The 13,634-nt window shown below is 35.4% G+C and overlaps 1 protein-coding gene across 2 annotated transcripts in view; it reads right to left on the bottom strand.

Moving 5' to 3' along the window:
* SYNE1 (spectrin repeat containing nuclear envelope protein 1) overlaps positions 1-13,634 on the bottom strand; it is a 443,793-nt gene that overhangs the window by 303,509 nt on the left and 126,650 nt on the right. For both annotated transcript variants that reach the window (XM_070603011.1, XM_070603013.1), the window contains 4 exons: positions 8,179-8,291; positions 7,470-7,638; positions 1,905-2,001; positions 192-394 (listed from right to left, as the gene is read on the bottom strand). In XM_070603011.1, the coding sequence (XP_070459112.1) occupies positions 192-394; positions 1,905-2,001; positions 7,470-7,638; positions 8,179-8,291 (582 nt within the window). The remainder of the gene's footprint in view (positions 1-191; positions 395-1,904; positions 2,002-7,469; positions 7,639-8,178; positions 8,292-13,634) is intronic.

The following is a 13,634-nucleotide window of genomic DNA, read 5'->3' as shown; positions in this document are numbered from 1 at the left end:
AACAGAAGGTGCATAAAGCAGTGTATTTCCTAGTCTAAAATAATTTACTAAACTGAAGTGCAACTTTTCAGGCAATGTCAGGATTCTTGAGTCACATTTGCAAATACATAACACTCCCTAGAGATCTATGCTGTAAAGTCTCATTTCTAAATTCGCACGTGCTCATTTCCTTTTGTAAGAAGCAATCTTACCTTTTTGGCATGTTCTGATTGATTTAGCATTTTTTCAGCATCCTCCAGCCAGGCCTGAAGACTAGCCACAGTATTGCCATATCGATCCCAGTTAGCGATGACTTCTTCCAGCATGCTCCTCACGCTCCTAACTTCGACTGAGAGGTTCCTCCACTGGGCAGTGGTTTCATTCATGAATTTCATCACATTCTCGGCTTCTTCCACTGAAGCAGATACAACAAATTCTAATCCTTATTTTATATTTTAAATGCCCCACACCTTTTCCTATGGTCTCTACACTGGTGTGCATTTATAATTCTTCTTTAGATTATAAATTTAACAGATGCAATGTTAGAATTTCACTCAGCTACTGCTGGGAATATGTTATATTTTATTCACAGGTATTTATAAAGATTAAAGATGATGATATATTTAAAATTCCTGATAAATGGGATGCAACAAATGACATGCATTTCTTCACATTTTATATGAATTCAAATTGATGGAGACATACATAGCATCCATCAAAAATCCTATAGTTCAAGACATTTCTCCAAAGAAGATATACGGATGGCCAATAGACACATGAAAAGATGCTCATCATCACTAACATCAGGGAAATGCAAATCAAAACTACACTAAGATATCACCTTATACCTGTTAGAATGGCAAAAATATCCAAAACCAAGAGTGACAAATGTTGGAGAGGCTATGGAGAAAAGGGAACCCTCATACACTGTTGGTGGGAATGCAAACTGGTGCAGCCACTATGGAAAACAGTATGGAGATTCCTCAAAAAGTTAAGAATAGAAATACCTTATGACCCAGCCATCCCACTACTGGGTATCTATCCTAAGAACCTGAAATCAGCAATTCCAAAAGTTCCATGCACCCCTATGTTCATCACAGCATTATTCACAATAGCCAAGTCATGGAACCAACCTAAGTGCCCAGCAACTGATGATTGGATAAAGAAGATGTGGTATATATATACAATGGAATACTACTCAGCCATAAAAAAGGACAAAGTCATCCCATTCACAACAACATGGATAGACCTTGAGGGTATTATGTTGAGTGAAATAAGCCAGACAGAGAAAGATGAACTCTGTATGACTCCACTCATAGGTGGTAGTTAACATATGGACAAAGAGAACTGATCGGTGGTTGCCAGGGGAAAGGGGGGTGGGGGGAGGGCACTAGGGGTGAAGTGGTGTACCTACAACATGACTAATAATGATGTACAACTGTAATTTCATAAGGATGTTAACTTTCATAACCTTAATTTTAAAAAATGCTCAAAAAAATCCTATAGTTCATTTTCAGCAAACATGACAGATATATTTACAAATCAAAACAAACATATTTGACAACTTGTCTCTACAATAAGTGAAGTTTTCATTTACTTTATTATATATATTCGTTAGTCCACTTTTTTGCCTTTAATCCTCAGAATTGAAAATAAGTTAGAAAGTTGCGATTTAGAAAATGCTTATTTTGCTCTCTTAGAAGACCACACACACAGCCATACACACACACAGACAGTCACAGAGTATGATTATACAGGTTAGGCATTGCACAAAGTCAAGGGGACTGAAACCAATACATGCTCTCCAGGCCAATGACATGGTTAAAGAATGTGCAGGGGGAAAAAAATGATGTAATCACGCAAAACCTGTAGGTTCTAAGTTCTACTGCATTCAATACTGCAACAAATTCTGTGCTGTGTTTTACCTGAACCATCAGCTTTGACGTACATCTCAGCTGTCTGCTTCAAGATCTGGTATGTCACTTCATATTGCTCAAAGAACTTGCTATTTTCTATAAAAGACTAGAAATGGGAGAATGGTTAGAAGATAGCAAATACTGGCTTATGTTGAAATGCTGAGGTCCATTTTCTACAGTATAGGTATGTGGATATGTTACCCAAATTTACCGACTTCTCTCTTCTTAAAAATATCAAATGAATCCAACTGCTATAAATAACCTGATTATTCTGAGAATATAAATTGATTCCATAATTTTAATTCTAACTCAGCATTAGATTGAGAAAATATTCTAGTTCTTCACGCGAGGGTTTTTTTTAGAAGAAAGAATTTCTCCAGAGAACCTGGGGCTAGCATTTAGAAAGCACTGAATTTGGAAGAACATTTTGCAGTGTCCCGCTGTGTTCTAGCTGTGGGATTCTGTTGCTCTTTGAACATTAACTCTGGTGAATGATGGTTTTGAGAAACTTCAGGTTATAAATAAATAACACAGTGCACAAATACTTTCTTTGAAATAAAAAGTAAGTACAAAAATGGTTATGCAGAAAAACGTAAAATAACATATTCCATCCATATTACCTGTGGTTTCATATTTCTATTACTTAGTATAAAAACGACAGATAAGACTTGTCTCTATCTATATCCATATGTAATTTACATATGTGGTAGAATCACTACCAGCAAATGGATATTATAAAATTGAGAACACACGAAAAATTCTTAGGTAAGTGTTATTTGTTATTTCTAGGAAATATGAAATAGCTCCTGTTTCAAAGAGTATTCCTACTCCTTTAAAGTAGAAAATTAATGCAATTATAGGTAACAACATATCACCAAAGTCTCTTTTAATAGCATAATTAGTTCCTATGATTTGAACCCACTAAAATACTTGATAAATGTCACTATTACAAAATGCAAAATTAGCCTTCAACAACCAGCTGAAGTATAGTATGCTGATTGAATGCTTAATAGGGAGATGCAAAATGCTTGTGTGCAGATGCAAAACTACTCATACAGGAATTTCATAGACATTCCTAGATTTTATTGATAAATGTTTATCATATTTCAAGATAACATTAGAAAAATTACATATATAATACACTTCATATCAGTTTATAACACATTTTACTTAATATTAACTATTCTTCAAGGATATAATGAACAGGGAAAGCTGTGAGTTGCTAAGAATGAGGGGTTCCATGATGAATATTTTATTCAATAACCTTAATAGGCTGTATTATTTTTGGTTGAGAATAAAGTAAGACAATAGTATACTGGTTAATTCATTAATTAGCTTCATGTCCAACTCCCTTAACCTTTCACTGTTCCCCAACTGGGGAAAGAATAATTTACTGTTATGTAAATTTTGAAGAATTTAACCAAACAAGCAAGTCATGATTTGATCAAAAAAGGAAAATTACACCTAATGTGCAAGACACTGTAGGAAACTGAAGAGATACATATATTTGGCAAAGTTTAAAGAATAGTCTCCATGTAGTTTTGGCACAAATTTCAAGATGCCAAGGGGAAAACAACTGCTCTGAGTATCAAAGAAATGTGAGCTAGTATCTGTACTGGACAGAAAGACTTAAACACGCTTTTGCTAGAGTCATTTACAGATAAATTAAAAACGTACAAAAGAGGAAACTTTATTTCCAGTTTCATTTTTGGTCCCCGGGGAAAAAAGATGTTTTAAGAATATTATAACTGCTGTAAGGATTTATTAAAGTATTTTTGAGCTTTCCTGTTAGGAAGATTAAGCAATTAATTTTTGAAAGAAGATACCTTATTTGTTATTTTACCTTTCAATTGTTTCATTTATTATTCCTGAGTGTAGAGTAAAGCCATGTAGAAACATGAATTATATTCTCTGTTAGAATCACTTTAGCAGAAGTGCTAAATCTCTTTTCTACTGTGAGCTATCTAGACAGTCTCTCAGAGGAATGCAAAAGTAAACACAAATGTATATGTAAAATAATAATGACAAGATTAGTTTATTTCTTTGAAAATAAGGCTTATATTTGGATAGCAAGTTCAACAAACAAGCTAGGTTAGTCAGGGGACTTTTAAAGTTGGTGGCACTTCAAGAACAGTAAGATACTTCTGTATGCCACTAAATTCAAAGGATTAGTGGAAGAGACTAAATTTCTACTCTCACAAGATAAATATAGATTAATAATTAAAAAGCTCATCAATTTCACTCAAAGGAAGCTAAACCAGATAATTTAAGATCTTAAACATAAAGTTTGTGGAGTGGTTTCATCAGATTGCCTACTGATATTAATAAAATAATTACAGATAATAAAATAAATGTTCACATTACTTATATTGCATTCACAGAGTCCACACTTCCAAGAGCTGTTCTTTTCTTTTATGGGAAAGAATGAGATGTTAACCTACTTCTTCCGCAGTAAAATTAAAGCGTCGGTTAACTAACATGGTCATGCCAAGAACAGTTCCGACATCAAGAACCAAAGCTATTGTCTTCTGATTTACATTACAGCATGCAAACTCTTACCAAGAGCATGTGGACTAAATTAATCAACAAGCATTTGTGAAGTATTTTCCAAGAATTCCTGAAGTACTTAGCAGCTGCATTCCTGAGTACTTCAGATAAGAGGGAAGTAGCAAGCACATTCTCTAACTCTTAAAGAAATTATTTTTTCTTTTTTTGCAGATGAATAAGATGGAATTGAGAATCAGACGGAGGAAAAGATAATTATGGAACTTTATATCCTGAATATTACTTTGGTTATCAGATGATATAGCAGCATATGGCTCATTATAATAACTTTTTTAGAAACCAAGGCAAGGATTACATTTAAGAAAGTGAGTTATGATTTTATTTGAAAGTCTTCATGCTGTTTGAAATAGTCTGTTCTAAAAAGAGTGATTTTCTCATATGTGGAAGATAACAAATACATGGATAAAGAGAACAGATTAGTGGTTACCAGAGGGAAAGGGGGCTGGGGGGTGGGCGAAAGGGACAATGGGGAACATACGTATGGTGATGGATAAAAATTAGACTACTGGGGGTGAGCACAAGGAAGTGTATTCAGGAAATGACAAACAATAATATACACCGGAAATCACACCATGTTATAAACCATTAATAATCCCAATAAAATTACTTAAAAAATGTATAATTGTGTTTTGCTATTTTTGAGATTTTTCTATTAAAGTCTATGATATTAAAAATAATAATAATAAAAATAGTGATTTTCCCACAAACTCCAAAAGGATAAGAGAGGCTCTATAGGGTGTGAGAGAGAAGGGAAAGAATATGTGTCCGTCTCTGTTCCTTAGAAAAATACCTGTTATTCTATTATTGTTATTAAAAACTCGGGAAAGACTAAGCATTCTAGAAATTGTTTATAAAGTCACATGGGTAGTGAGTAATTGACCCAAGATTCAACCCATTTCTATGGGACTGGTAGCCAGACTTCAATAACCTTCCTTCACCTCACCCCACCTTGCCCCAATACCATGCTGTCTATAACACGAATAATAGCAACTATTTGGCTACTGTATGTAAGTATAAAATATTGTTAAATGTGGACAAACATTAAATGGAACTCAGATTTATGTGAACTGCATTCTTTCGTTCACTAAGCTACAAGAGATAATTTTAATGATTTGGTCTTTTAAGCGAAAAAAAAACTTTTCTCACAGCCAATTTTGTTAGATAGTAAAGCTCAGTACTTAAGAACATAGGCTTTTGGTTCGGAAAGATGTAGATTCAAATTCCGACTCTTCTTACCAACTGTGCCACCTAGAGCATGTGATTTGAGCGCTCAGAGGCTCCATTTCTTCACGAAACTGTGTGAAAATGCCCAGCCCATATGGTCATCGCCGGGATGGAAGATGACACATGGAAAACACTTGGCACATGGAAAATACTCGATATCCCACAGTCAATAAAATTATTAAGTAAAAAATACCTTAAAACCTTTTTTGGAAAAGAAGCATGAGTGATAAATAGGTATTTTTCACCAGAGGACAAGAATATTAGAAAATGTTCATTAAAATCTGCTATATTTTTAGAATAGCAGCTTTACAAATAATTTTGAGAGTTAGGAAGGAGTTTAAAATTAGCAGCTTGGTGAACTTCTCTTTATGGAGTAGGCAGAAAGTACTGATTTTTTTAATCATTAATAACAACTCTCTACTTACATAGCCTTTATTTGAGAAGTTCAGAGAGAGTTACTAACATCACTGTGTTGGAACATTAACCTGGGGAACAGTCCCATTAGGCATTTTATTCTAATTGGCTGTCCTTAAATAGCTAGAACAAAGATGGATCCTGCATAATTACCTACTGAGCTCAGAGTGTATCATTTGACATGACTAAACCCGAAAATATAAATGCATTTCTGTATTTAATATTTAAAGGACCCATGTAATTGCTTGAATTAAAAAAAACTGATTTTCATTAACCTACAAAATAATTAAAAATGAATAAGGGAACCTATAATAACAGATTTCACATTTTTTGACAAATGTTTCTCAGACAATTTAGTAAACCTAGAGAAAGATTTTACTCTAAACTTGTTAAATCTTTTTTTTTTCCAAACGCATGTTGTTCATTCATCATGTAGAAAGTGAAATTAAAATGTAGTAAAATATACTATGGTTCTAGCATGCTTCAGTAAAGATATGGTTTCAGTAAGTATTCAATCACACCATTTACAGAACCACTGTGACTAGTCAGTTAGAAATGGGCTTATATTTAAATTTATTAATTCATCATTTAGAATTTGTGATAAAACATAGATGGAACAGTAAAGGAGTGAGATGCCATACTAATACTAACTTTGCAGGCAAATAAATTGGGGGGGGGGGCATGTTTAGCTAAGAGAAATAAATTCCCTTTAATAATTATAATTCTCTAATTACATGTAAATGGAAACTGCAAGTTGCAGAACAACATAATGCTTTCATTAATGCAGGGCTACTGTTGTATAGAGACATAGAATTATCTATACTGATAGCCCAAAATATGAGGTAATCTTTAAAAATTAACTTGGTACAAAAATTCATAGACAAAATTTTGATTTTTCCCGGCTATACGCAAGAAACAATAAAGCTCAAGGAATGACCATAAAAAAGACATGCTGGAACTAATTTAAAAAGTAGACAGTCCCCACGTGGACAATTGAGAATTGTTCTAAACTACTCATGATTGGATTTTAGAGACACGAAGATAATCTTTAAGTATTTTAATTTTCAATGGTGAGCTCACAATCAAAGTCATGGGTATACAATGCAAAAACTTTTTTTTTTTTAAGCAAAAAAGGCAGTACAATGATTCAATGTAATTGATGCCACAAAGCCCTTCTATATTTCCAAAGAACATAAGTGTATATTTCAGATTGTTGTGGAAAGCTCACAAACATATCCAATACATTTAACACACTGGTACCTTCATGTTTAAATTCAATATTAAAATAACAGTACCAAATAATCTGGAAGGTGTTAAATGATGAGTCCCTGGGGCTTCTGATTTCTCTATCAAAGTAGCAGAGAGACTTACGATGTAGTTTTGCAGAAGCAGCTCCACTGACTCTCTCCTCCCATACTTGATGATCCAAGATTTCAGCTTTGACTCTGCAAGAACCAGCAGTGAGAGTAGACGGTACTTTAACTCTAGAAATTCCATTTTCATTAAGTGTAGCTCTGATGTGGAGGAAACAAAATGAAACCTAGAAATAAAACATCGAGAATTTACAGAATGTAACTAATAGTAACAGAACGGTGCTTACTTAACCTGTTACACATCAGGGTTAACTATAATGCAGCCACAGGGTCTTCTAAACTCTGGCTGATCAATCACTATTTGGAGATCTGATTCCTTTTCTAGCTCTGGATTTAAAGGCAAATCAAGACTGATTGAAGTCTTTTAGTTCTTTCCTCTGCCAACACATTTCTCATCTGTTTCTTTTATAAGCTGTTTTTGCAATATTACATAATGTTCCTCACGGCACTGAACAAAAACACAGCCTCTAAAGAAACCATTTCTGTGATTTCCAGGCTGTGGATATATTCAGGTTTACTCTTTTCAATTAATAATATATTAGAATGTTGGCATTCTTAGTATATGTTATGGGAACCCAATTTTTATGCACCAAATGTAAGCATCTCTGTAAAAAAAGAAAATCAATTCATTTAAAAGAAAAGAAATGGAAAAGGCATCCACTGAGCATCTTAAAAAGAGACTTCATTTACAGCAGACATTTTCTTACCTCTCGGCCATGTCCTCTAATTGATCAGGTGGCACTGGGATCCCATTCACAGACCTGGTCCGGTAGATTTCATGGAACGCTCTTTTGTGGGCATCTGTGTTTTGAAGCAGATCCTAAGATACAATTTTAAAAAAATAAAAAATGTAGAAACATGTTCACAGGAGGCTAAGAAGCATAATTTTTAGCTTGCACCGATGAGTCAATGTATTCAACAATTTGATCCTGCTGCCACATCCACATGCAGCTTGGTGCCCATATTGGTTTTTCCTTTGTACAGGAGCCCCCAGGTTCTTGTCTATAAGGCCCTGTGCTAGAGCTGTATCTAATAATTATGGCATCTTTTAAACACACACGACACTTGCACAGCAATACATTCAGACATTTTAAAGGCACATGGTCCAAAGGAAAATGTAGTTACTGCTATAAACAATGACTTGTTAGTATTTTTCTCCTTCCTTGATTTTGGATATGCTGGTTTTTTAAAAGCTTAGAACTAAGCACAACTAATTTAACCCTTTAATGGTAAAGAATATTAGACTCTCTATTGTTATTTTATTCTGAATGCATGTAGGCTGTCATAAAGTGATATTTGCTTGCCATCTAAAGTAAGTCAACTGTATTACAATATGTTATGAAAATATCCTTACGGTTTGAAGATTTCAACCAAGCACAGGAAATGTCCCATATATCACAGTGGGAAGATTAAATGGGATGTTTTTAAATATTCTTTGTAGATTGTAAAGAAATCCCCAAATTTGAGTAATTTATTTAGATTAATTTGAATCTCCCTTGTTTTCTGAGTTTTTTAGGTCAACAGACTTATTTATATAAAGACTTACAGGTATTTCAAAGTTCCTAGCGAATTTCTCACATAAAAACAAAGAAAGAGAGAGGAGAGAGGGGATTCATACCATATTTTCTAGAGCTTAGTTTGTTTCTTAATAGCAGAACAAATACTCAAGTTTGACACTTACTAAAAAGTAAGACACATTAGCCCAACAGAATGATACATTAAAATTGACATTGTTTCCCTCACACCAAGATTTAGTGGATTAATTGGAGAAAGAAGCAAAAAAAAAAAAAAAAAAAAAAAAAGCCAAAACCATAAGAAAGACACTTGAGGGAAGGGAAAAAATGAAGGCTTTCATATATAAATTGAAATGGTAAAGCTGTATGTGTTTGTTCATATCAGTCAAATTTTTGGGACTTTAATTTCTACATTGTCAAAAAATCCAGAGCCAATCTATTTCTATCCTGATATGTTTTGCTATTATCACATTTTGACCTGGTTGGTGTCAATAGGTAACGACAGATATTCAAAAATCACTCTTGCTCAGAGACAGTGCACTCTGAGCCGCCAAGAGCAGATGCAGAGGACAGAGGACTGTCTTAGAGCAGCTATTGACTTTGAGTATCTTAGTCACTGTCTACGTTTTCTATTAACATCTAGACACATTTCTATGGCTTATGATCTTGGCTGAGACCCCCCACCCAATTGACTACAGGGCAAACTTGGAGCCACCACAATGCTCAGCTCTAATACGTTGTGCATGACTATATGTTAAAGTATGGGTGGGGGGTTGTGACTGTATTGGAATACCCAAATGTCCAATTGCCTCCTAAGAAGATTTCCCTATTGTAGTTTTCGGCATCTAGTTCATTGAAAAAATCTTGACAAGATATTAAAACAAGCAAAAACATTTTCAAACATATGATAAAAGCACTACAACTTGAGTGATGTTACTGGGTCCCCTGAGAGGCCATCTCACTATAAAACAGCCAATGATGAACACAGCACCTGATTTTAATTCATAGGAAGTAAGTGAAATATTTTAGGTCTGCCATTCTCAGTAAAACATGACCCAAAACTGGATCACAGATCTGTAAGCAAAAACAAAATTAAAAAGCTGACTGTCCCAGGCAAATATTTATCCCATAGCTGCAGGAGACTGTGTCTTGGAACTTGAATAAAGTGAGAACACCAAAACTGAGACTCCTACATTTAGCCAGAACCCTCAAAGAGGGCTGATGTGGGCCTGGTTGGTAGCAAATGCAAATACAAAAGGAGGAAGTCAAAGATTACCAAGCACGGGAAACAGGCCACCATGAGTGAGAATCAGCAAAAACAACAAATTTATAGCATTAGGAAAATGTAAGTAATTTAATACTTGACAACAAGAGCTTGTAAGTTAGAAAGAGAATGATCTGGTTAAAGTGTTCTTAATTGCTTAAACTGATTAAGAAGAGGTCAAGATGCTGATTAGCTTTCAACTTTGTTAAGTATCTGTGGCATCATTTCAAGGGCAATCACACTATAAACTGGAGTTTATAACTTTCAAACCAGTAGAAGGACAACCATGGAATAAGAAAAACAAGCAAGCAAATAAACAAACAAAAACCCCTCCATCCACTTAGAAATAGCAAGAAAGTAGGAAAAAAAAGAAAAGCAGTACAAATAGAAAGCAAAGAGTCAGATGGTAGAAACAAATTCAAGTCTATCACTAATTATAACTAAATGTGAAAGGAATATAAATTCACTAGTTAGGAGGCAGAGATGGTCAGATCAGACAAATAAAATAGAACCGTCTGCTTTTTACAAGAGATACGCTTAAACTTTAAGAACATGGATAGGTTGAAATCAGCAGAATGGAAAACAACATGCCAGGCAAATACTTATCAAAGAAAGACAGTGTAAGTGTTATTAACGTCAGACAAAATCAATTTAAGAACAGAAATTGTTACAAGTTATTAACTGCTTAATGATGAAACTTTCAATTTACTAAAAGATATATTAATTCTGAACTTGAATGTACTTAGTAAGCCTCAAAATATATAAAGCAAAAACTGACAGAACTACAGGGAGAAACTGACAAATCCACCTGGCTGTGGGAGTTGTCAACATGCCTCTCTCAGTGACTGAAATGGAACGAAGGGAACAATCGCAATAGCAGGTTGGAGGGAAGGGAGGAAAGAGGAGGGAGGGGGAGGCAGATCTGTGGGCCTCATGGGCCTTTGGAAGAATTCTCTGTGTTTATTTTGAGTAGATGGAAGACAGGGGGCCGTTTGGGGCAGAGGGGTGAAATGAACTGATCTGCATTGTAAAAGGATTGCTGTGGCCATTTTAACAAAAATATTCTCTCCTTGTACATGGTTCCCTTGGCTGCTAAGACTACATGGTTGCTGGAGTCCCTCCTGTCTCAAGGCTGCTCTTTCTTATGCTTTTTGGCTGGTTCATCTTACATTTTGATCTCTTAAAATTGGATTCCCTCGGGACTCAGTTCTTGATCCTTTTCTCTTCTCAAACACTTCCTTATTTCATTTCTCTACTCTCAAAGCTTTAAACATCCCTCATTATGCCAATGATTCTTACTATGAGTCTCCATGCTATACCTCGCTCCTGAGCTCCTGTCTCTTATCTCCTACCATCTACTCCACAAGTTCACTTGGGTGCGAAAAGGTCTTATACTTACTATGCCCCAAACTGACCTCCTGATCTTTCCTCTCAAATCTACTTCATTGTCTCTCCATCTTAATTGAGGGAAACTCCATTTTTCCAGTTGCTCGGTCCAAAAATCATAGAGTCATGTATGACTCCCCCTCCTTCACAGTCAATATCTAATGCTGAAAATTCTCTTTGCCCTGCATTCAAAATATATTCAGAATCTGACCATTTCTCACCATCTCTACAACTACCACCCAGGTTCAAGGCATTTTACTTGGATTATTGAAATGGTTCCCTGGTTCCTACCGCGATCCCTAACCCAGTCTATTTTCACATAACCATTAGAATGATACTGTTAAGAGTGACACTGTCAGTCCTCTGGCAAGAAAATCAATGGGAAAAAATAGTTAGGATATGACAGAGAAAATCAAAAGTGCAATTAAGGAAAATGAGAATGTGCAAAGAAACAATATTGGGAAAAAATAGGGGCTTAACTACAGGCAAATAAAAGATTACTAAAATGTATAAGAGAATATTTGGAACAATTTTATGTCAAGACTTTTGAAAACTTAGTCAAATGGACAAATTCCTAGAATGTACCAATTAGCAATATTGAAAGCCTGAATATTTCTGAAACCATTTTAGGGGCTCAGAATACAAAAGCGAAAAAACAAACAATAATCCTTGCCCTGCAGGAAATCAACAATAAATAAGATAAATAATTAAAACAGCAATTGAGGCAAAGATAAATGCTACAGAGAAACATTGAACAAGGAAAAGGGTAAGAGAGTTCTAATTTCAAAGGAGTGGCCAAGAAAAGGTTAACTAAGAGGCACCCTTTCTGTAAAGGCCCAAAGGAGATGAGGGAGAATTTAAGGGGAATATCAGTAGGAGAATGTTTCAGGCCGAGTGGAGAGAATATTCCAGAAGGACGACAAGAACAAAGGCCTGGAGGTGGGAATGTGCTTGCCTGTTCGACGTCATCTTTTCATCAAGGTGTCACTGACTTCCTTACTTAAAATTGCAAGACCATCTAATACTTCCTGTTCTTTTAACTTTTAACCTAATATAAAATTTATTTATTTATTACGTTTATTATTTCTTATCTGCCTCCTCCCATTAGAAAGCAAGTTACGTAAGTGTAGGGATTTTTGTCTGTCTTGTTTATGCGTGTTTGACAAATGCCTAGAACATCACTTTGCATATAGAAAGTGCTCAATAAATATTTATAGAAAGACTAAGAAGGTCTAGAAAATCATAGCCAGAGGAGTAGAAAAAAATAGGAAACCAAGTGAAGAAAGTATTTCAAGGATGAAAGAATAACTATGTAAAATGCCTCCGATAGGCGAGGTAGGATGAGGACTGAGAAATGACCATTGAGGGAGGAACAAGGAGCACCCTGGTGAATCTGACATGGATAGCATGGCAAGAGAAAACCTCACTGGAATGGGTTCTAGGAGAAATGGGAGGAGAGATTTTTTTGTGTGTGCTGGGAGAGATTCACCCTGAGATAACATCTGTTGCCAATCTTCTTCTCTCTCTCTCTTTTTTATTTTGCCCTCCCCAAAGCCCCAGTACATGGTTGTATATTCTAGTTGTAAGTCCTTCTAGTTCTTCTGTGTGAGCTGCCCCCACAGCATGGCAACTGACAGACGAGTGGTGTGGTTCTGCACCCGGGAACCAAACCTGAGCCACTGCAGCGGTGAGAGCACCAAACTTTAACCACTAGGCCATCAGGGCTGGCTGGAGAATTTGAAACCAAAACGAGAGCTTAGGAAACTCTTTCAAAGAGCCCCGCTGTAAAAGGAAGGAGGAAAAACGGACAGTAGCTAGAAGGGGAAGCAGGATTAAGAAAGAGACATTTTTAAGATGAGAGAAATACCAGCATACTTTATGTGGATGAGAACAATCCACAGAGAAAGAGAAAAAATAAAGACGGCAAGGACTACAGGAATTGTTTCTTGGAGAAGAGCAGGGAAGATGCAATCTAGTGCACACATGGAGAGGTTGCTCG

The sequence above is a fragment of the Equus przewalskii genome, chromosome 32 (genome assembly GCF_037783145.1).
Source record: "Equus przewalskii isolate Varuska chromosome 32, EquPr2, whole genome shotgun sequence".
Classification (NCBI taxonomy): Eukaryota; Metazoa; Chordata; class Mammalia; order Perissodactyla; family Equidae; genus Equus; species Equus przewalskii.
Note: the sequence above shows the minus strand (reverse complement) of the source record. Positions and strands in the feature narration are given on the sequence as shown.